The 21,570-nt window shown below is 50.5% G+C and overlaps 1 protein-coding gene across 3 annotated transcripts; it reads right to left on the minus strand.

The window, feature by feature from the left end:
- Positions 1–522: 522 nt before the first annotated feature.
- On the minus strand, positions 523–20,993 carry GOLPH3L (golgi phosphoprotein 3 like). Of its 3 annotated transcripts, XM_043501729.1 has the most exons (6): positions 20,738–20,906; positions 19,624–19,804; positions 19,141–19,342; positions 5,896–6,027; positions 3,214–3,328; positions 523–1,166 (listed from the first exon to the last, which is right to left on the minus strand). In XM_043501729.1, the coding sequence occupies exons 3-6, from the start codon at positions 19,321–19,323 to the stop codon at positions 739–741; spliced, it is 858 nt and encodes a 285-aa protein (XP_043357664.1). In that variant the 5' UTR covers positions 19,324–19,342; positions 19,624–19,804; positions 20,738–20,906; the 3' UTR covers positions 523–738. The 3 variants fall into 3 exon arrangements, with proteins under 3 accessions (XP_043357664.1, XP_038238658.1, XP_043357663.1); XM_038382730.2 differs by lacking the exon at positions 19,624–19,804 and having other exon boundaries at positions 20,738–20,993; XM_043501728.1 differs by lacking the exon at positions 19,624–19,804 and having other exon boundaries at positions 19,141–19,344; positions 20,742–20,904.
- Positions 20,994–21,570: the final 577 nt, after the last annotated feature.

Here is a 21,570-nt window from a genome sequence, read left to right on the forward strand (position 1 = left end):
CTGGTTCTCGGGGACACCCAGGCCCTTTTGCAGTGCTCTGCAGCACAGGTGGGCCCCAACAATGGGGAAACACCCCCCTCTTCCTTGGCTAGAGTGGAGCTGGCGTCAGGGCTCTTCAATGGCCTCGCCCCGATGCTGGAGACCAGGAGCATGTTCAGAGTATCCTGCGTAACAGCTATTCCCCGCTTCCCAGGGTCTGCTGGTTGCCATGGGGAGCAGAGCATAATGTAGAGCAGCCTCCGGACTGCTCTAACTTACACTGTGGGGGGGCCAGGCGAGCCTCAGAACACAGGGAGAGCAAAAGTGGCTTAAAGCCACCCCATTCGTCAGTGCCCCAAGTGCAGGAATGGAGTAGGCCCCATCAACTCAAGCTAACCCCTGCCCTCAAAAATCAATGGAGAGTAAAGAAGAGCAGAATACATCCCAATGGCAATTCTACGTCTCCATTCTCCAAAAGGTGATGTGAAACGAGAGAGCCGACTGAGCCATGAGCCAACCCTCCCCACCCTGGAGACAAAGACCTTCATGTAGCCGAGTGTTTACGAGAAGAGGACATACAACATACAGTCGCTCGTTCTACCAGCACAACAATCCCCAGCCAAAAGAGGTAGGTTGGGCCGGGCATGGACATCAGTGAAACCCAGGTGCCATGTAGAACAGAGTTTGTGCTGGCCCGGCCCAGTGCAGCTCCCCGCCCAAAGGTCCCATGCTACGTTGAACAGGCAAGGCGGTCTGGATTTAGGCTTTGTTAAAGGCCGCCAGGACAGCCCAGATCATCTCAGTGGCACTGGCTTTGGTGGCCTCCATGTCGGGATCCAAGTCCAAGAGGTCCTTTGACCTGTTCATGGCCGTGTCATACTTGTCATCCGCCAGCGGGGTGAAAACATTCTCCAGTACGTCCGAGGAGTGGGCCAGCACCAGCAAGGCCAAGGTCCTCCTGTCCATGCGGTGCGGGTCGTTTACCCACCGGTCCAGGACACTCTCCTGCAGCTTCTTGAGCAAGCGCTGCTTCTCGGTGGTGTTGGTGACTGGGTGGGTGGTCATGTCGAAGAGCAGGAAGTTCTGCTTCTCCGTGGTCAGGATCCCCTTCTCCACCAAGTTCTTGGCGATTCGCTCCCGCACATTGCGCAGCTGGTACTGCAGCTTGAAGGGGTTCCAGGTCTCGCCTGTGGGACGGGGAGACGAGGTTTGCTTTTTAGTGGCAAAAATCAAAGCAATAGGTGGGCACCCCCCGCGCCACGACATCCCAGGGAGAACTTGGATACTGCACCTCAGCCACCCCTGCAATGCTGTTCCAGTACTGGGACCCTCCACAGTGCTCTGCCTAAGTACTGCAATCCTCTTCCTGTCTCGCCCCCCTGCCCAGTTCCCCCAGAATAACTTCAATTTGATCCATAAGCGCAGACACAACACGTGCCTGCTGATAGTGGGGGGGGGGGAGCACCCTGGAACAGCACCAGCCATGCCTGCCCCCAGGCAAGCTCCCCCATCCCGGAAATCAGCAGCCCCTCCCTGCAGCTCCTAGCTGTTCCTCCTGCTGCCTCTGCCTCTCTCCCTGCCAGGCGCAGCTCGCTGGCTCAGCTGCCCCACAGGGAGGGGAAGGCCTGGCTGCACCAGGTGACCGAGCAATCTTGCGGGGGACACATGACCTTGCCCCCCTTCCCCGCCCACGCATTGTCTCTGCCTAAGCCCTTGTGCTATTCCAGTATCAGGTTCCACACAGTTGAGCCGATGCTCCTCAATACCTACCCCACAGCCCACGCACCCCACTGCTCTTCCAGCCCTGGGCTCCCCACTCAGGTCAGCCAATGCCCCTCAATCCTGACCCACAGCCCCGCCCGCCACTCCAGCCTTCAGAAGCTGCCCGGTTGCCCCAGGGAAAGAATCACGCATTGGAGCGGAAGGATTAAATTACACAATAGGACAAGAAGCAGCGCGTGAGAGTGTGTGTGTGTGTGGGGGGGGGGGGGGGCTCTCTCACGGAAGCCACAGAACTCCAAATTCCCACGGCTCCCTTGCGCAGGGTGACTTAACTACAGAGCTCTGGGCGCAAAAGTTCCCACAGCCCCGAGCCACAGGGCTAGATTGAGCTAATTTTTACACTTGGACCAGGTCTAGGCGAGGCTGAGTATTTAGGAGGCAGATCCGCATGGAAAAAAAGCACCAATGTTGCTTCGTCCAGGGCAGAACTGCCAGCAAATAAGATGAGCACAAAACCACCCATGCAACCTGCCTGGCTGGATTCCAGCCCAATCAGGGACAAGATCAGCCCCGGGCGAGATATGTCTGAATGTGCCGCGAGGCACTGTCCCAGGAGAGGCGGAGCGCTTGGCCTCTCCAACATGCTGCACCGCCCTGACTGGTTTAGTCCTTAGGCAGGAGAGGACAAACTTTTTGGCCTGAGAGCCACATCGGGGAATAGAAATTGTATGGCGGGCCATGAATGCTCACAAAATTGGGGTTGGGGTGCGGGAGGGGGTGAGGGTGCCAGTTGGGGGTATGGGCACTGTGGTGGGGCCAGAAATGAGGAGTTCAGGGTGCGGGAGAGGACTCTGGGCTGGGGTGGGCTCTGGTTGGGGGTGCAGGCTCTGGGGATGAGGAGTTTGGGGTGCAGGAAGGTGCTCTGGGCTGGGATCAAAGGGTTGGGAGGGCACGAGGGGGAATCAGGACTGGGGCAGGAGGTTGTGGGGGCAGGAAGAGGTTCACGGATGCAGGCTCCGGGCAGCGCTTACCTCAAGCGGCTCCTGGAAGCAGGGGCATGTCCCTTCTCCCACGCCTACGCGGAAACGTTGCCAGGTGGCTCTGTGCACTGCCCCGTCTGCAGGCACCGCCCCTGCAGCTCCCATTGGCTGCAGTTCCTGGTCAATGGGAGCTGCGGGGGCGGTGCTTGGGGCAGGGACAGTGCGCAGAGCGGAGCCCCCTGGCTGTCCCTATGTGTAGGACCTGAAGTGGGGGGACATACCGCTGCTTCTGGGAGCTGTGTGGAGCGGTCCCCCGTCCCTGCTCCCCAGCTGGAGCACGGCAAGCCCCAGACCCCGTTCTCCAGCGGGAGCTTGAGGGCTGGTGGGCCAGATCCAAGCTGTAGGCCGTAGTTTGCCCACCCCGCCTTAGGCGATCAAGCAGGAACAAGCCAGGGGGACAAAGAAAGTGGCTCATGGAAGAGCAGGCCACCAGGAAGCAGAGGAGGCTCCGTTCGAGGCCAGGCCGTCGTACCTGTGAGCAGCTCTATCCATGATGGGACTGTCTCTGCAGGCTCTGTGGCTTTGATGTGCTTGAGGGTCTCATCAAGCAGGACGTCGCCAGTCGGGGTGTCTGACTTTAAGAGCACCTAGGAGGACAAAGACAGACAGACGGCTCGAGGCTGGATCCCGGACTGGTTGCCGACCCTCTGTCCCAGGACGATCTGCAAGAGCTCGCCAGCCTGACATGGCCTGATCCTGCTTTGGCTGGGAGCTTTGAAACCGGTTCTAACGGGAGAAGCCCAGGAAGCATCTTTGACCAAGACCAAGGGAGATGCCAGGGCACGTGTAACCCACCGTGCTGCATGGGCTACGTGCCCCATGCTGGGCCCAATCCACAGAGGATATGACACTGCTACACGTGACGTTAAAAGGGACTCTTAGTCCCACTGAAGCAATGAGGGATTGTCCAGTGGATAGAGCACAGGGCGGGACGACAAGACACCTGGGTTCTATTCCCAGCTCTGGAATGTCCTCATACAGATTCAGTTAAACCGCAAGCAACTCTGAACACAGGCACGGGCTCAAAGCCAGCAGACATCAGAGTTACGCCAGACTAATGGAGTTACAACCGTGTGAGTGAAAGGAACATCAGGCCTATGCGCCAAGAGGAAGAATGGTCCAATGGTTAGAGAACCCAGCTCTCCAAAGCTAGAACAGTTCCCTGCTGTGACATTCTATACCTTGGGGGAGCACCCTGTAGCCCCCATATCCCTCAGTTATATGTAATTGTGATTGTGCATATAAACAAGCTATGTAAGGTATCAGGGGAAAGGTTATGATCTGAACTGTAGCTCAAGAAAGCTTATGCTCTAATAAATTTGTTAGTCTCTAAGGTGCCACAAGTACTCCTTTTCTTTTTGCGAATACAGACTAACACGGCTGCTACTCTGAAACCTGAGATCTGGTGAAAGTCACTGTTCTATGTTATTAGTACATAGGAAGTTATGAGATTTTATTGTATGGTTGTCAGTAAGACATGGTGTAAGTTGGGGAATCAGCCTGATATTGACTCCCTAGAGACAACAGCAAGGAAAGTAACCAACGCCAGGGTGCATGTCAAACAACTATCAATAACAATTGTCCAGCAAGGGAGTTACAGTGCAATGACTCACCTGCATGAGGCCACACCATGGGAATTGCTCAACCTGGCCTGAGGACTCAACAATGCCCACCAGACATGCCTGGACTTGTGTTCTCCAAGCATATGGACTGAGGGTATAAAACAGAACACAGGGACCCTGTGCTTGGCCTTTCTCCTTCCCCCACTTATGCTGCAAGCAACAAGGACGCTCAGAAGACTCCAACAGAGGATACTGGGCCAGATTTAAGGGACAAACTTGTATATTACGGACTGTAATATCCAGTGGGGGGAGAAAACCTGCTTAATTTACATTTTACCCAGTCTAATAGGGTTGAGAGTTTTAGACTGCATGCTTATATTTTATTTTATTTTGGTAACCATTCTGACTTTTTGCCTATAACTTATAATCACTTAAAAAAAATCTATCCTTTGTAGTCAATAAATGTGCTTAACTGTTTATCTTTACCAGTGTGTTTGCCTGAAGTGTTTGTTAAGGGTGTTTGCTCAGGTCTACAAAGGCTGGGGTATATCCACTTTCCACTGATGAAGTGGTGAACCATTTAATAAATTTGCACTGCTCATCTTGAGCAGTGCAAGACAGTATATTCCTGAGGTGCTGGAAGCTGGGGGGATTTGGCTGGTGCCTTTCTCTGTGTGATTCATGAGTGGTTCTGGGAGCATTCATGCAATCTAGCTGGGTGTGGGGCTCTACATGGGGTTGTGCTGAGTGATCACAGCACCTGGAGGGTTTTGCTGCTTGTCGCTAGCAAAGCACAGTGAGAGACAGCCCAGGCTGGAGAGTTCAGGGGGCTCAGTGGTCCCACAGTCCCAGGCTGCACCCCGGGGATCCCATCACGCCTGCTCTGCTACAGACTCCTTGGCCCAGTCATATCACCACTCTGTGCCTCAGTTTCCCCATCTCTGTACTGGGGATGACAGCCCTGCCCTGCCTCCCAGGGGTGCATGAGGATAAATGCATTAATAACTGAGTGCTCGGGCGTTACGGAGATGGAGGCCACAGGTGCACCTGAGACATCCATCTGGACGTAAGCTGCCATTGTCCATGCAAACGGTCGTTATTTCGGAGGCATGGGAAGGAGAGAGATTACTCTCCACTTCCCTCCAGACAACCACAGGCCTGGCTCACTCCCCACATCTGACCCGACTGTCTACCTCGCGGCCTCCTCGTCCGGGCCTCTCTGTTGCATTCTTCCTCCAAACCCGCAGACTGGACGTGGGGCCCGATCCCCACAGCGCCCCCCCGCCGTTGTAAATCTAGAGTCACGCCATCACTTTCCATGGAACGACTTCTGATTTACCCGAGGCGCTGATCAGAACCAGTGTAAATAGGCTGGATTCTCCATTGCCCCATGCCTTCTTTGACATGGGCGCAGAACACTCCCAAGGCGGGATGGCAGCGTTCTGTAGCCATGTGACGCTGGGCTGCAGAGCAGTGAGGAATCAGGCCACATGGGTCTGAAAAGGTAGCAGGAGACGATCTCCCCAAGGCTAAGAGCCTTGTCCTCCTTGTTGGCCCAACAGGCACAGAGACCAACCCCTGGGGCAGGGTACCTTTCTGTCCAGCAGCCTCTTCTTCCTCATGGTGAGTGGCTCCAGCTGGATGCGTCCGCGCAGCGCCAGCTCGATGAGAATGCCGCCACGCAGGCCCGAGGAGATGCAGTCGTTCCAGAAGGACGTATAGCCCTGAGGAGGGGAGGAATGCCACCGGCATTAGAGACAGAGGAACCCTCGTGGGATGGAGTCGTCAAGAGGTTGCTACTGCTTCTGTGTGTCCCACCCACCCCTCCAAGGAACTGAAGACAGCTCAAGGCCCTTCGCTTCTAACAGCTCGTGATAATAGCACCACCGAGCCCTTATCATCAGCAGATCTCAGAGCCCTGGGAGTGAGGATCTTCAGCCCCATTTTATGGATGGGGAAACTGAGGCACAGAGCCGGGAAACAACTTGCCCGCAGGTCACCCAGCAGGCCAGCGGCAGAGCCAGTCCAGCATCAGCTACAGAGTCTCCAGTGGCAAAGGCCTGCACTTTGGAGCAGGAGGGTCTGAGTTCTAACCCCGCTGCCCCTACCGCATGGGAACCACTGCAATGTTCCCCAGGGGGCCAGGTTGTGCAGCTGGGATGCTCTTTGCTTCGAGAGCCCTCAGGAGCACGCGGAGTCAGGAGGAAAGACAGAACAGCCAGCGGTTCTGAAATACCAGGGCCCCTCTCCCAGTGAAAGCCCAGTCTGTTCAGCCTGCAATTGCCTGAAAGCAGCTTTTTTCATATGATGGCGCCAGAGCAATGCTAGGCACCCCCCCAAAATGGACAACGGGCCCGATTTTCAGAGATGCCAAGCACCTGCAAATCCAGCTTATTCACACCCCTGAGTGACGTCACTTATACCAACATAAGCTATCGCGTGTACATAGCCTAGCAAAGGCCAGATTTACTCAGTGAAAGAGACTTGGCCATTACAGCATTCAAGGGTTGGGCCAGCAACCTGTCGTTTGCCTCACGGAGCCGATCCTTCCAATATCAACCCTGAGCAGCACATCACACGCCCTTCGCCAGCTGGCTCGGGTTCCAGCAGCACCTACTTCCTGCTTCGCAGAGCACATGACCGCTGCAATGCGGCTTTCTTCTAGCACGTCCAGGTGTTTGTTGTTTGCAGAGCAGACGGGAAGTTTGCGTCAGCCCCGGCCTTGGACACCTAGCCTAGCAGTTGAGTAACAGTTTTGAAAACTAATCTGACTGCAGCCCATGCTGGCCTGCCAAACCGGCTCAAAGCAGAGCCCTGCAGCAGTACTGGACTACGACTCAGGACTCCTGGGTTCTATTCCCATTCTGCCACTGAGCTGTCCGATGACCTTGGGCAAATCACTTTGCCTCTGTTCCCCTTCCCACCTAGTCGATACATATCAAGGATAGTCTCATACTATGCGAACAGGGCCTTGATCTCAGGGGAGCTACAGTAACATAAATAAGTTTCACGCTTCTGCAATTCTGGGACTAGTCAACATTTGAGAGAAGGGTTTGTGAGCAAATACCCCACCATGGAAAAGAGTTGAGAGACAGATGTTAAGGTTTGCATAGCCTTTGGATGTGACCCTACAGAGAATTTTATTCTCCACAATAGGAGAAAAAAAAAAAATCAAATAAATCCACTACAGAGCACAAGTCTCAGTGCAGTTCTATAGGTTTGAAAGAGTTAGGACCCGTAGGAAATTCTTTTCCCATAAGGGACATTGCTTTCAGCATGGTGAGGGGAGGGGGGAGAAGACGGCGAGAGAGAGACTGAGTATCTGACTGTAATGGTATCATTGCTTGGCCCCGTTTGCCGGCCCATCGCCAATTCTTCCCCATCCGTATTAAACCCACAGGGAAGCATGCCAGAAACACACCATCTACCCTTTTTACGATGAACTAGAATTGGGTCAGCAGCTGGCACGAGAACTAACCAAGTAGCAGTAACCGTTTTCTATCAAACCAGCTTTCCCAGAGCTTAACAAGATTTCTGAATAACGAGGCCGCTCAGGAAAACATTAAAGCCCTGACGTCTTAAGACATGCCTGCCGAACAATTAGCTGTAATCAGAAATTGCTTGTAAGCCCTGTCGTAAGAGCGCTCCTGGCTGTCTGCAGCTTTATCTTTAAGCCCAAGGTGTACATCTTTGAAGAGACTTCCAGGAAGGTTTAGATAACAGCACTCTCCCCAGTGTCCTGTCCAGATTGCACTCTGGTTAATTACATTCTGCCTACATTTCCAGCTAGCGATGGCATTACTTGCTCACTTGGCATGGGAACTTCTAAAATTGTTGGGCAGGGTGGCTGCGTGCTGTTAAACAGCCGCCGCCTTCCACCCTAGAAGTGGCTGCATTTCGATCATGGGGGGGGAAGCGCTCAAGGGGCCAGATCCTCAGCTCAAGTAAACTGACGCAGCTCCATTGAAATCAGTGGAGCCACACTGATTTACACCAGCTGAGGATCTGGTTCGGTGTATCGGTTTATAGTCTCTCTCAGTTCTCTAATGCACTCCATCACCAACCCTCCATACATTATAGCTATGAGACACAGTCATTCAGATCGTGCAAAATTCACCCTTTTCAGCACCAGAGCTATTCGGAGTGGGTAAGTGATGCAAAGGCCTCTACACCAGGGCACATTTCAGCCTAGCTCAAGGAGTGTTGAATAATGTCCCGTCCCCCCCAATTTAATAGCAAAGGGCCCGATCCTGAGACGCATCAAACACCTGCCACTCATCCTGTCTTCAGCATCATAATTAGAGTAGGACCTAGAGTCACCAGCCAGATCATGGCCCTTTTGCGGAAGGTGATGTACGGACACTTAGGGAGAGAGAGTCCTTGCCTGGAACAGGTCAAAGGGGGCAGGAAGAGAAACAGAGGCACAGAGGGACCTTGCCTCCCTGCTCCCAGTCCAGTGTTCTACCCACTAGACGACACCATTACACCAAATCGCTCCAGATCAGACCCAGACTGAAGAGGTTAGTGTCAACTGAGCAGAGGAGTATGGGAAATGCAATATACCATAGTCATACTATAACACAGACACAGGGAAAAGGCCCATGAACAAGACATCCTGAACCTCTAAATCCTTAGTCGCTTGTCCTCCAGATGCTGCTCACAGAAGTCACCAAGGGAGAAGTGTCAAAAAAATCAAGAGGAATTTTCTTTCACTACCTCTAGCTGAGGAGACAGATCAGCTGAGCACAAATATTTTAAAACCAGCCAGGTCACTGTTTTCTGGAAGACCCATTCAAATCCCGCAAAACGTCTTGGTTGCAGTCCCTGACCCACGAATGCCCCTATCCTGCAGATAGATTCATAGGTTCAACAGCCAGAAGGCACCGTGGTGATCCCTAGTCTGAGCTCTTGCATGGCACAGGCCAGAGAACTGCCCCAAAATAATTCCTAGAGCAGAACTTTTGGAAAAAACATCCAACCTTGATTTAAAAATGGGCAGATATTTGTGCGCGTGCTTCACTTGCAGCAATGAGCCTGATCCTAACCACAGATGTCAACAGTAGCTTTGCCATAGACTTCAACAGATATTGCACCAGTCCCTACAGATGAACAAGCACATAAAAACATTTGCAGAATGGGGGGCAGGAGGGGTAAGGCCTGAAACAGCATCTAACCAGCTTTCAGGCCTCTCAGCTCCAAATGGATCATTAGGGAAAGATGACTAAGCCCCACAGATGCCAAGTTTTGAGGATTAGAAATGGCATAATAATTTTTAAAAGTATACAGATATATTTTTTTTTTTAAAAAATGCACTGTTCTGCAGCCTACAAAGGGTTAATCCATAACTCCAAACATCTATTTATACAGCAAGCCTTAACACATGCACTGGTGCGTTTGGCAGGGCAGAACAATAAAACGATAAAATAAAAAGTGATCCTTTATTTGCTTTCTTCATTTCCTTGTGGCAAGGGAATCAAACAAAGCAGGAATCAAGAGTTCAGAGGATCTGCTGGGTGCTTTCTACAAAAGAAACTCTCCTTTTAACCACGCAGGTTTTTGCTCTCCAGAAGAGGATTTGAAGTTCACCCTTTCTTTTTAAAGCAGGATATTTGCAACCTTTGGAATTCTGTCCAGATTTGGTTTCAGATTATAAATGCCAGACTGATTGCCTACCCCCAGATGGATTGGATATGTGATAAAGAGAAAGTGAAGCTGGAAGAAAATGAAATGGTGTCATGGGGCTTCCAGACAGAAAATGGGCAACATTTTATTTCTCCTACCACCAACCTCTCCCTCCTCCCCCTCACACATGCCTGTTTTTGGTCAAAACTTTCCCCTAAAGTTTAGGCTGCATCTTTATCGTCCCTCAAGGACTTCATATGAGGCTGGAGCAGTTTACAAGCAAAGAGATGGTTGTTCTTCCTGCTGGCACATCAGATTCAACCAGGATCTGAGAGTCAAGCTGGGTTCTTTCAACTCTGGTCAAAGTGGTCCCTCTATATTCTTAGCCTAGCATGAGACACACCCAAGTTATGGTTCAGAAGTATCCCGTGTGCTGAATACACCTCAAAACAAGGGCTGGCCAGAAAACAAGAATTCCATTTCAGGAAATATTGAGGAATAAATATTTATTTCCATTCCGACGAGGAATAAAACCAAGATCTTGCAAATTTGATTTTTGGGGTGGGGGGGAGAAAAGAGAGAGAGAGAAATGACAGCAGAATAGCCAATTGCCTAGTGATTACAGCACTCACTTAGGATATGAGAGACCCAGGTTCAAGTCCCTGGTCCAAATCAAGCAGAGCAGGATTTTAAACCTGAGTCTTCCACATCCCCAGTGCATCCCCCAACCTCCAGATTACTGGCCGTTCTAAAATCTCTCTACTTCACTCTCTCTCACGCACACACACAAACACTGAAATTCCATCATGGATCCCAGAAACGTTCCTGACAAACGTTTCATCCAAACCAATATGTTTGCGCAAAAAGTTTTGGTTTTCACAAATGGGCATTTTGTGACAAAAAACATTTTGCTGAAAAGTTCCCGATGGGCTCAACTCAGAGCATTTTAACCAAAAGTGGGAAATTTTTATTCTCCATGTTGTACAAATAGGGAAACGGAGGTGAACAGTGGGGAAGTGACTTACTCAATGAGTTAGTGGCAGAGCAGGGCATAGAAAACAGGTGTCAGAGAATCACAGAACTGGAAGGGACCTCGAGAGGTCATCTAGTCCAGTCCCCTGCACTCAAGGCAGGACTAAGTATTATCTAGACCAGGGGTGGGCAAACTTTTTGGCCTGAGGGCCACATCAGCGTTGTGAAACTGTACGGAGGGCCGGGTAGGGAAGGCTGTGCCTCCCCAAACAGCCTGGCCCTGCCCCCATCCGCCCCCTCCCACTTCCTGCCCTCAGAACCCCCGACCTATCCAACCCCCCCTGCTCCTTTTCCCCTGACCGCCCCCTCCTGGGACCCCACCCCCTATCCAAACCCCCGGCTCCCCGCCCCCTGACTGCCCCGACCCCTATCCACATTCCTGCCCCGACAGCCCCCCCCGGGACTCCCACCCCCTATCCAACTGCTCCCTGTCCCCTGACTGCGTCCCAGGACTCCCTGCCCCGTATCCAACCCCCCCGCTTCCCACCTCCTTACGATGCTGCTCAAAGCAGCAGGAGATTGCAGCCCCACCGCCCAAGAGGAGCAGCGGGCCAGAGGTGCGCGGTGTGCTGAGGCTGCGGGGGAGGGGCCCGGGGTAGTCTCCCCAGCCGGGAGCTCAGGGGCCGGGCAGGATGGTCCCGCGGGCTGGATGTGGCCCGCGGGCCGTAGTTTGCCCACTTCTGATCTTGACTGTCCCTGACAGGTGTTTGTCCAACCTGCTCTTAAAAATCTCCAATGATGGAGATTCCACAACCTCCCTAGGCAATTTATTTCAGTCAGTGGTGTAGCTGGGGGGGGGGGGGGGGGAGAAAGAGTGGCCGCTTCCCCACTGAGCGCAAGTGGCGCCTTGTCAATGCGTTGGTGCCTTTTAAATTTTCCCCTGCTGCCGGGCTTTTACTCAGCCGGCAGCGTTCCGGGTCTTCGGCAGCGGGACCTTCACTCGCTCCAGGTCTTTGGCGGCACCTCGGCGGCGGGACCTCCAGAGCCGAAGACACCCAGAGCAAGTGAGGGCCGGCCACCGGAGCGCTGCTGGGTGAGTAAAAGCACCCCAGTGGGTGGTACCTTTTTTTTTTTTTTTTGGACCGGTCCCCCTGTTCCCTCCACCTGGCTCCGCAGCTGATTCCAGGGCTTAACCACCCTGACAGTTGAGAAGTTTTTCCCAGTGTCCAACCTAAACTCATGACTCTTAGTCAGGTGCCAGGGCTGCTGGAGCACATGGTTTCTGCCTTTTCTTTGAGAATGAGGAGAAGACTATCGAGGCACAACATACAAAACATAGAACGTCAGGTTTTTGATCTGATCTATCACCAGGGGGTCCCCTTTTCATCACATTATAGAAAGCTGTTTGCAAGAGCTTATCAGCATCAGAGCTACAATCTAGCCCACCCCACTGGCAATTGGGTTCCAGGAATATTTATAGGATGGGGTGGGTAAGAGAACCACCTGTACCAGCCAATTTAAAAACAGGAAGGAGAAGAATTTCACAGCAAGAAGTCCCCCACCTAGCCCAATGGCATTGTTAGTTCCCTAGGACTTGGCCCCTTTCTGATTAATCTTCCAGCCATTCTATAAAACATTAACTCAAGAGACAATGCCACATCCCTACAGAACAGTAGTGTTGCAAGAACCAGTTTGAATGAGCCATTAATTAGGAAAGACCAGCTCTGGTTTTCAGCCCTGACATCAGAGGAGAAGATAACAGAGTTTCTTAAGACTGGTCTACACTAGAAAATTAGCTCAACCGAGCAACTGAGCTCAGGGCTGTGAAAAACCCACACCTTTGAGCAATGGGGTGAAGACAGCTAAAGGGCTTGGTACACTTGCGAGTTACAGTGCATTAAAGCAGACCAGGGCGCCCTAGCTTGCTACCCGTCCACACTGGCAAGGCACATAGGGTGCTCTGACTCCACAGCTACAGCGCTACTGGTACTCCACCTCGGTGAGAAGATTAACACTTGCTGCGCCTTGGCTGAAACACCTGGGGGGTCAGCGTGGACGAGGTGTTGCATTACTGCGCTCTGATCAGCCTCCGGAAACGTCCCATAATCTCCTTAAGTCAAGTGGCCACTCTTCTCATTGTTTTGAACTCACTGTAGGAATGTGGATATGCCCTTTGAAAGCTCCATTTCTGACAGCCGGCTGCTGATCTGCTCCGAGACAAAGCAACCATTAGTGTGGAATGCTGCGTGTGAGAGCGCGAGGGGGGTCTGCTGCTGTCTGAACTTACAAGACAGTTCATGCTGACATGCTCTCAGCCCCCCAAAAACCCACTTTCTCTCCCCCCACATACACAACACACTCCCTAGAGACTAACAAATTTATTAGAGCATAAGCTTTCGTGAGCTCCAGCTCACTTCATCTTATGCTCTAATAAATGTGTTAGTCACTAAGGTGCCACAAGTACTCCTTTTCTTTTTGCAAATACAGACTAACACGGCTGCTACTCTGAAACACACTCCCTGTCACACTCCACCCCCCGCCATTTGAAAAGCACGTTGCAGCCACTTGCATGCTGGGATAGTTACCCTAATACACTGCTCTCTGAGGCCGTTGCAAGAGCTCCTAATGTGACCTGGTGCCCGGGATCACAACGCCCAGGAACACTCATCAACGCTGAAAGAGATCCTGTCCCGCAAATGTTGTGGATATTAAGGTGTGTGCTTTGACAATATTTCCCAGCCTAGGCACAGTTGGACAGCAGGGTCAAAAGACTGATTTATTTAATGCAGAATCCCCTTTATTAGAATCAGTGTATTAATGACCCCAGGTCCATTTAGATTACACTGGACAGTCCCATTTTGTAAGGGGGCAAGGGGAAAGAGCAATCCAAGTTAAAAAAAAGGGGGGGGAGGATTGTGGGTTCATGATTCAAAATGGTTCAGAACCTGGTTTAAAGAAACCTACATCAAGCTGAAGCTAAAGGGTTTGGCATCAAAAGAGTCAAAAAGAATGAAAGGTCACTGCACTGCTCAAATTACATTTGCACCTGAGCGGCTCTCAAATATTTGCGAGGTTATCCCCAACATCCGGCTTATCACCCTGTTTGCCTACAACGTCCTACTTTAATTAGCAACCCGGAGATTTTATTGGTGCTATTGAACCAGAGGCACTGCCACCGTTTGATCGAGCACCGCCTCATATCAGCACGGCCTGCTCACGTATACAGCACAGGCAGTAGGCCCATGTCCGCGAGCCACATGTAACTGGGATATTGCAAAACCGATCCCTGCAGCTTGATTTTCAGAAGCGCTGGCTGCTGCTGAAGTTACCGGGAACAGTGGATGCTCAGCACCTCTGAAAGTCAACCCCCTTGTTTTACAGGGGCTCAGTTTGGAGGACTCAGGAGGCAGTATGACCTAGTGGATAGGGCACTGGAGTAGGACTCAGGAGTCCTGGGTTTTGTTCCTGGCTCTGCCGCTGGCCTGACCCTAGAAAGTTACCTCCCCCGCTCTGTGCCTCAGTTTCCCCATCCATAAAATGGGGAGAATGATCCTGACCTCCTTTAATACCTAGGATTGAGAAGCATTATGGAAGAGCTAGGGGTTATTATTATTTCAGTGCTGAGGGCAATGCATTACACCCAACAAACTCTGAAAATACTCTCTCTTCAGGCTAGAAGGAAGGATGGCCTAGTGGTGAGGGTGCTAGCCTGGAATTCAGGAGACCTGGTTTCAATTTCCTACTCTGCCACACACTCCCTGTGTGACTCTGGTCAAGTGCCTTAGCCACTCTGTGCTTCAGTTTTCCTAGCTGTACAATGAGAATAACAGCCCTGCCCTGCCTCGTGGGGGGTGCATGATGAGGTGATCAGATATTACGGTGATGGGCCAGATAAGTACCTGAGACATCAAGAAGAATCGATCCAAGGGAGCAGACAACTCAGTAACAGGGTTTGCAACCGTTCACTTCTATGTCAGCAGCTTACTCTGGGGAGCGTCAAATGGCAAAGCTAGCTCCCAGATGCTAAGCAGGAACGGAGCTGGCTGTGTCTCAGTCCAATCCCTGGTAGCCCAGTTGTCCACGTCCCATAAAGCCACCCCACAACTGGCCATCTCCATAGACAGGTCAAGAACCAACTCTCCTCCAGATCAGGGTCAAGACACACGGGCAGGGAAGCCGGTCATCCATGTTGCATTTGCCCTTCTAACCGAAGGGATGTTAAATCAGCACCTTTCACCTCTTGGGAACCAATAAAACAGTAGCCGAAAGGCCGCAGCAAGGGCAGCCTGAAGTCGTACGTACCAGTCCGGCAGAACAACCTACCTGAAATGCAGCCACAAAGAGCCACCCCTCGAGACGTGTGAGCAGAGAGACATGTGTCCAGCAGAGGAATCCATGGCTGTTTTACTCAGGGAATGAGAAGAGCTATGGAAGGACAATGCAGGCACAAGGACAAATGGGAATCAAATGGGCAAGAGTAAATGTAAAAGGTTTGTAACCATGAGAAGGAGGTGGTGCTGGAACAGCTTCACAGGAGGAGCGGAGAGGGCAGAGGGAAGACACAAACAACCTAGCTAGTGTGAAGACAGAGCCTGATAGGTTTATAAGTGGGAACACAAGATGTGGTTGCCTGTGATAGAAGGGATGACAATGACTAGGAGATCCCTTTCAGTCCTGTGTCCCAGGTGAATACCCAAATTCAGCAAAGATGTATGCATCTCACTCAGCGGTGATTTTATACAAGTCTCATGTAGCTGGTACTTTTAAAAAAAAAAAAAAAAAAAAACACGCAGCTTCCTTTCAAGTAATAGAGGGAAAAAAAAAAAATATTTCCAGCCCTTGGGGCTGCAGAGAGATGCCTGAAAACATCCCTTCTAAAGGCTACATCAGATGATTTTTAAGACACTCATGATTTTTGCACACTTAGGGCTGGCAACATTGCACATACTCAACCTTACCCGCATGAGTAATCCCACTGATTTCAAATGCAAATTTAGGCACAAGTACAGGATCTTGGCCTCAGAGTCTAAGCCCCACAGGGCAGGGACTGTATTTAATTAGGTACCTGTGCAGCACCAAGTACAACAGGGACCTGATTTTGATTGGCAGAGCTGGAAACGGAACCCAGGAGTCCTGACCCCCAGTCTCTTGCCCTACTCCCTGTGCAAACTGAGAGTCCATCCCCGCTGCTGGTAATCTCAGACATCTGGTTACCACGTTAGCAGCCACAAACGCAGACAGCCCTTCTCAGGAGCATTGCAGCCAGAAGTTCCAAAGCGTTCCTTTCAAAGACACTGCACCGCCCCATTCCATAGCAAGAAGCTGCTCCCGGCTGCACTGAACAAAAAGGGTACAGTCTAATTATTTTAAATGGCACCTGACTGCAGGCAAACAGAAGAGATCTGTTGCTTCAGTGAGATGAACTAATAGCAACTACTAAAGTATGGAATACCTTGTGCTATAATCGCTACAGATCCAGGTTAAGGGATGAACAAGGGTCACCCTGACCAGTAGATCTCACAGCAGAGAGGAAGCTGTCTAGCAGCTGGCTTTTGTCATCATGATTTAGTTATATTTAAGGCCCTACTTGAATCGCAGGATGATTGTCAAATAATTGTTGCTGAGTTGCGGACAAGACATGGGGGGGGAAAAAAAAAAAAAAAAAAAAAAAAAGGAAAAGTAATAATGGAACTTTATTAATTGAGGAAATTTGGATAAGCCAGAGAAGCCCTATTTGTTTAAGAAATATTGCTGGAACAATATAAACCCTCAAGTATTATGTTATGCCTGTTAATTTTTTTTTTTTGATAACCAGACATTTTGCTGCAGCTATATTAGTCATTAATGCACAGGGCTGACAGCCCAAGCCCCTGCCACTATCAGCTCAGATACATGGAGTTCTGCTGTACTAATGGGGGAAAAAAGTGTGTGTTGCAAACCTCAAAATGTGTGCAAAAATCATGGGACTGTGCAAAGTAAGCTAATTAAAATCAAACCTGCTGTGGAAGTCTAATATTGCAGGATCCGCAAAATCACAAATTAAGTAGGGCCTTGGTTATATTACAATGGCATCTAGAGGCCTCAGTGCGTGAGCACTGTACAGCCACACAGTGAGACACAGTCCCTGCCCCAGAAAAAACTTATCATCAAACAATATTTAATTATTTGTATTGTGATAGCACTTAGAGGTCAGATCCCCGGTGCATAAGACATGCAAAGGGTGGGAGAAAATACCATTATCCCTATTTTACAGATGGGAAACTGCGGCACAGAGAGATTAAGTGATTTGCCCAAGGTCACACAGGGAATCTGTGGCAGAGTCAGAGCTCAGGGCGCTTCTGAGTCCCAGCCCAGTGGCTTAACCCCAAGACCAAAATTTCCCTTCTGACATTGCTCTGGTATTGCAAAGATTACAGACAAAATGATGGAAGGAAACTTTCAGGAAGACAGAGCTACCTATTTCCACACAAACAAACAGCACCTCCCACCTCCAGTTTCAAAGTTGTTGGATTTTTTTCTTCACTTATGTGCTAAAAATACACCACCACAAACCTCTGACCATTGTTTCTGTGTGCTGCTAAACAACTGCTGAGATACACCCCAGAGGGGTTTTTCGATCAGATAATGGAAACATTTCCTGCAGCTATATGGACATTTTAATCCTGCTTTAGGGCCAGAACTTGCAACCTTTTCCTCCCATCAGGGTCAGGCTTTGTTAGTGTCATATATTTAAGGGACCTTGCTTGTCAAATGAAAATAACTCCCCCCAGCCCAAGAAAATTACTTACTACCTGAAAGGGGGTTTCAAAGAGGATGGCTCTAGACTGTTCTCAATGGTAGCAGATGACAGAACGAGGAGTAATGGTCTCAAGTTGCAATGGGGGAGGTTTAGATTGGATATTAGGAAAAACTTTTTCACTAAGAGGGTGGTGAAACACTGGAATGCGTTACCTAGGGAGGTGGTAGAATCTCCTTCCTTAGAGGTTTTTAAGGTCAGGCTTGACAAAGCCCTGGCTGGGATGATTTAACTGGGACTTGGTCCTGCTTTGAGCAGGGGGTTGGACTAGATGACCTTCTGGGGTCCCTTCCAACCCTGAGATTCTATGATTCTATGAAAATCCTGTACCGTGCAGGTTTGCACATTTCCACCTGCAATATAGATTCGATTTTGCTTCTGTCACAACGGAGGCGAGTGTTTGTTCTTTGTAAGTACTATGGAGTGTTCAACAGCTGTTGGGATTCTGCTTGGCATAGATATGAGGCGTAATAATGCAGGAGGAAAGAAAAACACCTGTGCACTGGGGCAAGGAATTCACTTTTCAGAGACCATTAGGGGAAAGCCAAGAATTAATGGGTCCAATTTCCTGTTGCTTAAGGGCCCCTTTGTACAAACGAGATTGGCACAGAGGGTCTGCAAAGCCGGTATTAACAAACAACCTTGGTGCAGGTAGCCGCTGAACCTGGCATAGAGCCGGATGTGCCGCTGAAGCAGTCCAGTGTACAAGGTGGGTTGTTCTGCTGTAGAGTGTGGGCAAACCAGAGAAAGGAGGGGGCCTGACTAGGGTGGACTGGTAGGTTGGCAAATCTATGTGCCATTTAGGGCAGCTCTAGCCTTTGCTGAGGCTGCACTGGCCCCTTAATAGGTGTAAATTGCCTCTCATATGTTCGTGTGCAGGGATGAATCTATCCACTGTATTGGGAGCACAACCCAGCCCCACTCTCTCCAAAAGGCTCACAGCTTTCTTGCCTATGGACCCTGTCATAAGTGCCTTGTGCAAAAACAGCTGAAAGGCATTTTGCTTCTTTAGGCCAGGCCACCTCAATGTGCAGGCCCAACAGGGTCAGGCAGGAAGCAGGCAAAGAACCAATCACGATGCCAAAATGCCACAAGATCTTCTCACTGCCAGGCAGTACAGCAGCAGCAGACCGGCCCTGTAGAAGATCATCTACCCAGCCTTTGGGGCAGGAGAGAAAGAGCTGGGGAATCCACCTGCCTCATCATCATACCCCCTGGCACAGCCATGCCTTGTTGTGGCACTGGGCTTGATGCCACTCAGAGGGTGCTTATGCACCCCTTTGCTCAGAGGAACTGCACTGGTTCTGCTGCAAAAGGGCCTCTGAATCCACAAAGGGGGCAGGTATCGCCCGCTACAGCACTTTCCCACAAGCAAAGCCAGGAGCAGTTGCTTCCATCCATGGCACTGCCCGTGTAACTACAACGCTGGCAGCCAGAGACCCGTTACCTCCTTATCCTTCAGTCCCAGGAGCAGCACCTCCTCCATGAGGGTCAGGCGGATATCTTTGGAATCACCGGATTCCTCCTCATCCAGGTTTCTGTCTTTCGAGTCATCATCCTCGCCCTCCAGCCTTTTGTCGGCGTTCTTGCCCACGTCAGCACGCCGCCCTCTGTGAATGAGCGTCGTCATCCTTTCCCACAACTAGGAGCTAGCAAGGGTAACCAAAGGAAGTGTTAATGGGTGCACCGGTTCCAGAAAGGATGGCTTAAAGGCACTAAATTACACGGAACCAAAGGCTGGAATCCCAGCCAGGACAGCCCTGCCCCTTTACAAGGCAAATATTTTTAGTCCAACACTGCTAGGCAGCATTTACAATGCCAGAGTGGCTGCATTGCACTGGTGCTATGTGTTTAAAAGGCCAGATTATGCAGGAACAAAATCTCTGAGCAGGCAACAGAACATTTGGCAAGCAGACAAGGTCTGTCCCACCTAGAATGGGAAGAGGCTAGGGGCTCGCCTTTCTACGTCCACTTTCTACGTCCAGCCTGGTATCTGCACAGAACTTGGACCCATCTGGAGACTTAGATCTTCACATAGATTTTCATAGCCCTCATGGAGCCCGGGCTGTTGTGGCTTGGCTGCTTATGGCTTTCGCTGGAGTCCCCCACTTCTTTTGCAAAAAGAAAAGGAGTACTTGTGGCACCTTAGAGACTAACAAATTTATTAGAGCATAAGCTTTCGTGAGCTACAGCTCACTTCATCGGATTGAGCTGTAGCTCACGAAAGCTTATGCTCTAATAAATTTGTTAGTCTCTAAGGTGCCACAAGTACTCCTTTTCTTTTTGCGAATACAGACTAACACGGCTGCTACTCTGAAACCACTTCTTTTGGGAAGGGATAAATTTAATCAGTAATCCCTGCAGAAGAGGGGGAAATGGAGGTACACCAGAGGGGCTTCCCACCTTGGCCTAATCCTGCCAGAACCCCTAACCCTCAGCTTTCACCTCTACAGTTTTTAGGGCCAGAAGGGAACGTGCTCACCCCCTCCCACCTTCATTTCATATATAAGGGGCTTTTGCTTCCTACGGCCGATGGGACCCCATGGCCCAGTTTCTTAGGCGAGTTAGGGTAGGAAGGTTTCAGAGTAGCAGCCATGTTAGCCTGTATCTACAAAAAAGAACAGGAGTACTTGTGGTACCTTGGAGACTATTTGTTCGTCTCTAAGGTGCCACAAGTATTCCTGTTCTTTTTAGCATAGGAAGGAGCTATAAAAAACGAACTGGGCTCAGGCACTGAACTTAAAGAGGCAAAGAAGGAGATGTTCCCAGCAGCCCCTTTCCATGCTGGGGGGCGGGGCGGGGGGGGATCCTAGGGAAGAGACACAGGCACCCCCTGCGCGTGCGCGCACACACACTTCCCACTACCTCTGCCAGGAAAACTTAAATTCCAGCAGAGAAAAAAATAAATTTAAGAGGGGGAAAATCCTCCCCGTGAAATTTACAAATTAAACAAGACCACGGTGACATTTACAAGTGAAATTCTCATTTATTGAATGCTGCTGCCTAAGTATTTAACCCTTGTTGGAGATTTTCCCCAGCCTCACCTGTGTGACTCTGATCTCCTCTTCTGGGAGGCCTCGTCCACTCCCCCCTTCCCCTCTGCTTTGCCTGGTATTAAACTTCTGAGCTCAGAGAAAATAGAAACTTTACTTCCTGGTTGAGCTGGAGTAGGGGGGAGGAAACCCATCAGCTTCCGTATCCCTGGGTAACCTACCCTGGTGTCTGTTAATGCTCAACTCAGAGGCTGTTCCTCCAATAGGGATTGCAGAAGGGTGGGTCCCTGCTGGTACAGACAAACTTGTAGGCGGGGCCTGCTTGTTTCTTTTTCTTTGTTGACAGCTGAGGACACCAATAAGACGATGGGGAAATGGTGGTGGCTTGTTCAGCCCCGCCCCCAACGCCACCGACCAATGGCAGATGCAGAAATCACCACCCTGAAGACTGGAGTCATAAAGGTGTATTGTTGTGAAACTTGGGAGGGTTGTGTTGTATTGTGTGTGCTGCACGTGTGCTCTGTTACCTTGCATTGTGTGTGGTGAAGTGGTGCTGTAGTGCCTCCTATTCTGTACTGACAGGTGTCAGAGTAGCAGCCGTGTTAGTCTGTATTCGCAAAAAGAAAAGGAGGACTTGTGGCACCTTAGAGACTAACAAATTTATTAGAGCATAAGCTTTCGTGAGCTACAGCTCACTTCATCGGATGTGAGCTGTAGCTCACGAAAGCTTATGCTCTAATAAATTTGTTAGTCTCTAAGGTGCCACAAGTCCTCCTTTTCTTTTTGCTATTCTGTACTGACAGGTTTCAGAGTAGCAGCTGTGTTAGTCTGTATCTGCAAAAAGAAAAGGAGGGCTTGTGGCACTTTAGAGACTAACAAATTTA

The sequence above is a fragment of the Dermochelys coriacea genome, chromosome 24 (genome assembly GCF_009764565.3).
Source record: "Dermochelys coriacea isolate rDerCor1 chromosome 24, rDerCor1.pri.v4, whole genome shotgun sequence".
Classification (NCBI taxonomy): Eukaryota; Metazoa; Chordata; order Testudines; family Dermochelyidae; genus Dermochelys; species Dermochelys coriacea.

Coding starts and splice junctions, on each gene's coding strand:
- GOLPH3L (XM_038382730.2), bottom strand. CDS start 19,323: ATGACGACGCTCATTCACAGAGGGCGGCGTGCTGACGTGGGCAAGAAC. Junction 6,028..19,140: donor TGGGACTGAAGGATAAGGAG/GTAACGGGTCTC, acceptor TCCCCTCCTCAG/GGCTATACGTCCTTCTGGAA. Junction 3,329..5,895: donor AGAGGCTGCTGGACAGAAAG/GTACCCTGCCCC, acceptor TTGTCCTCCTAG/GTGCTCTTAAAGTCAGACAC.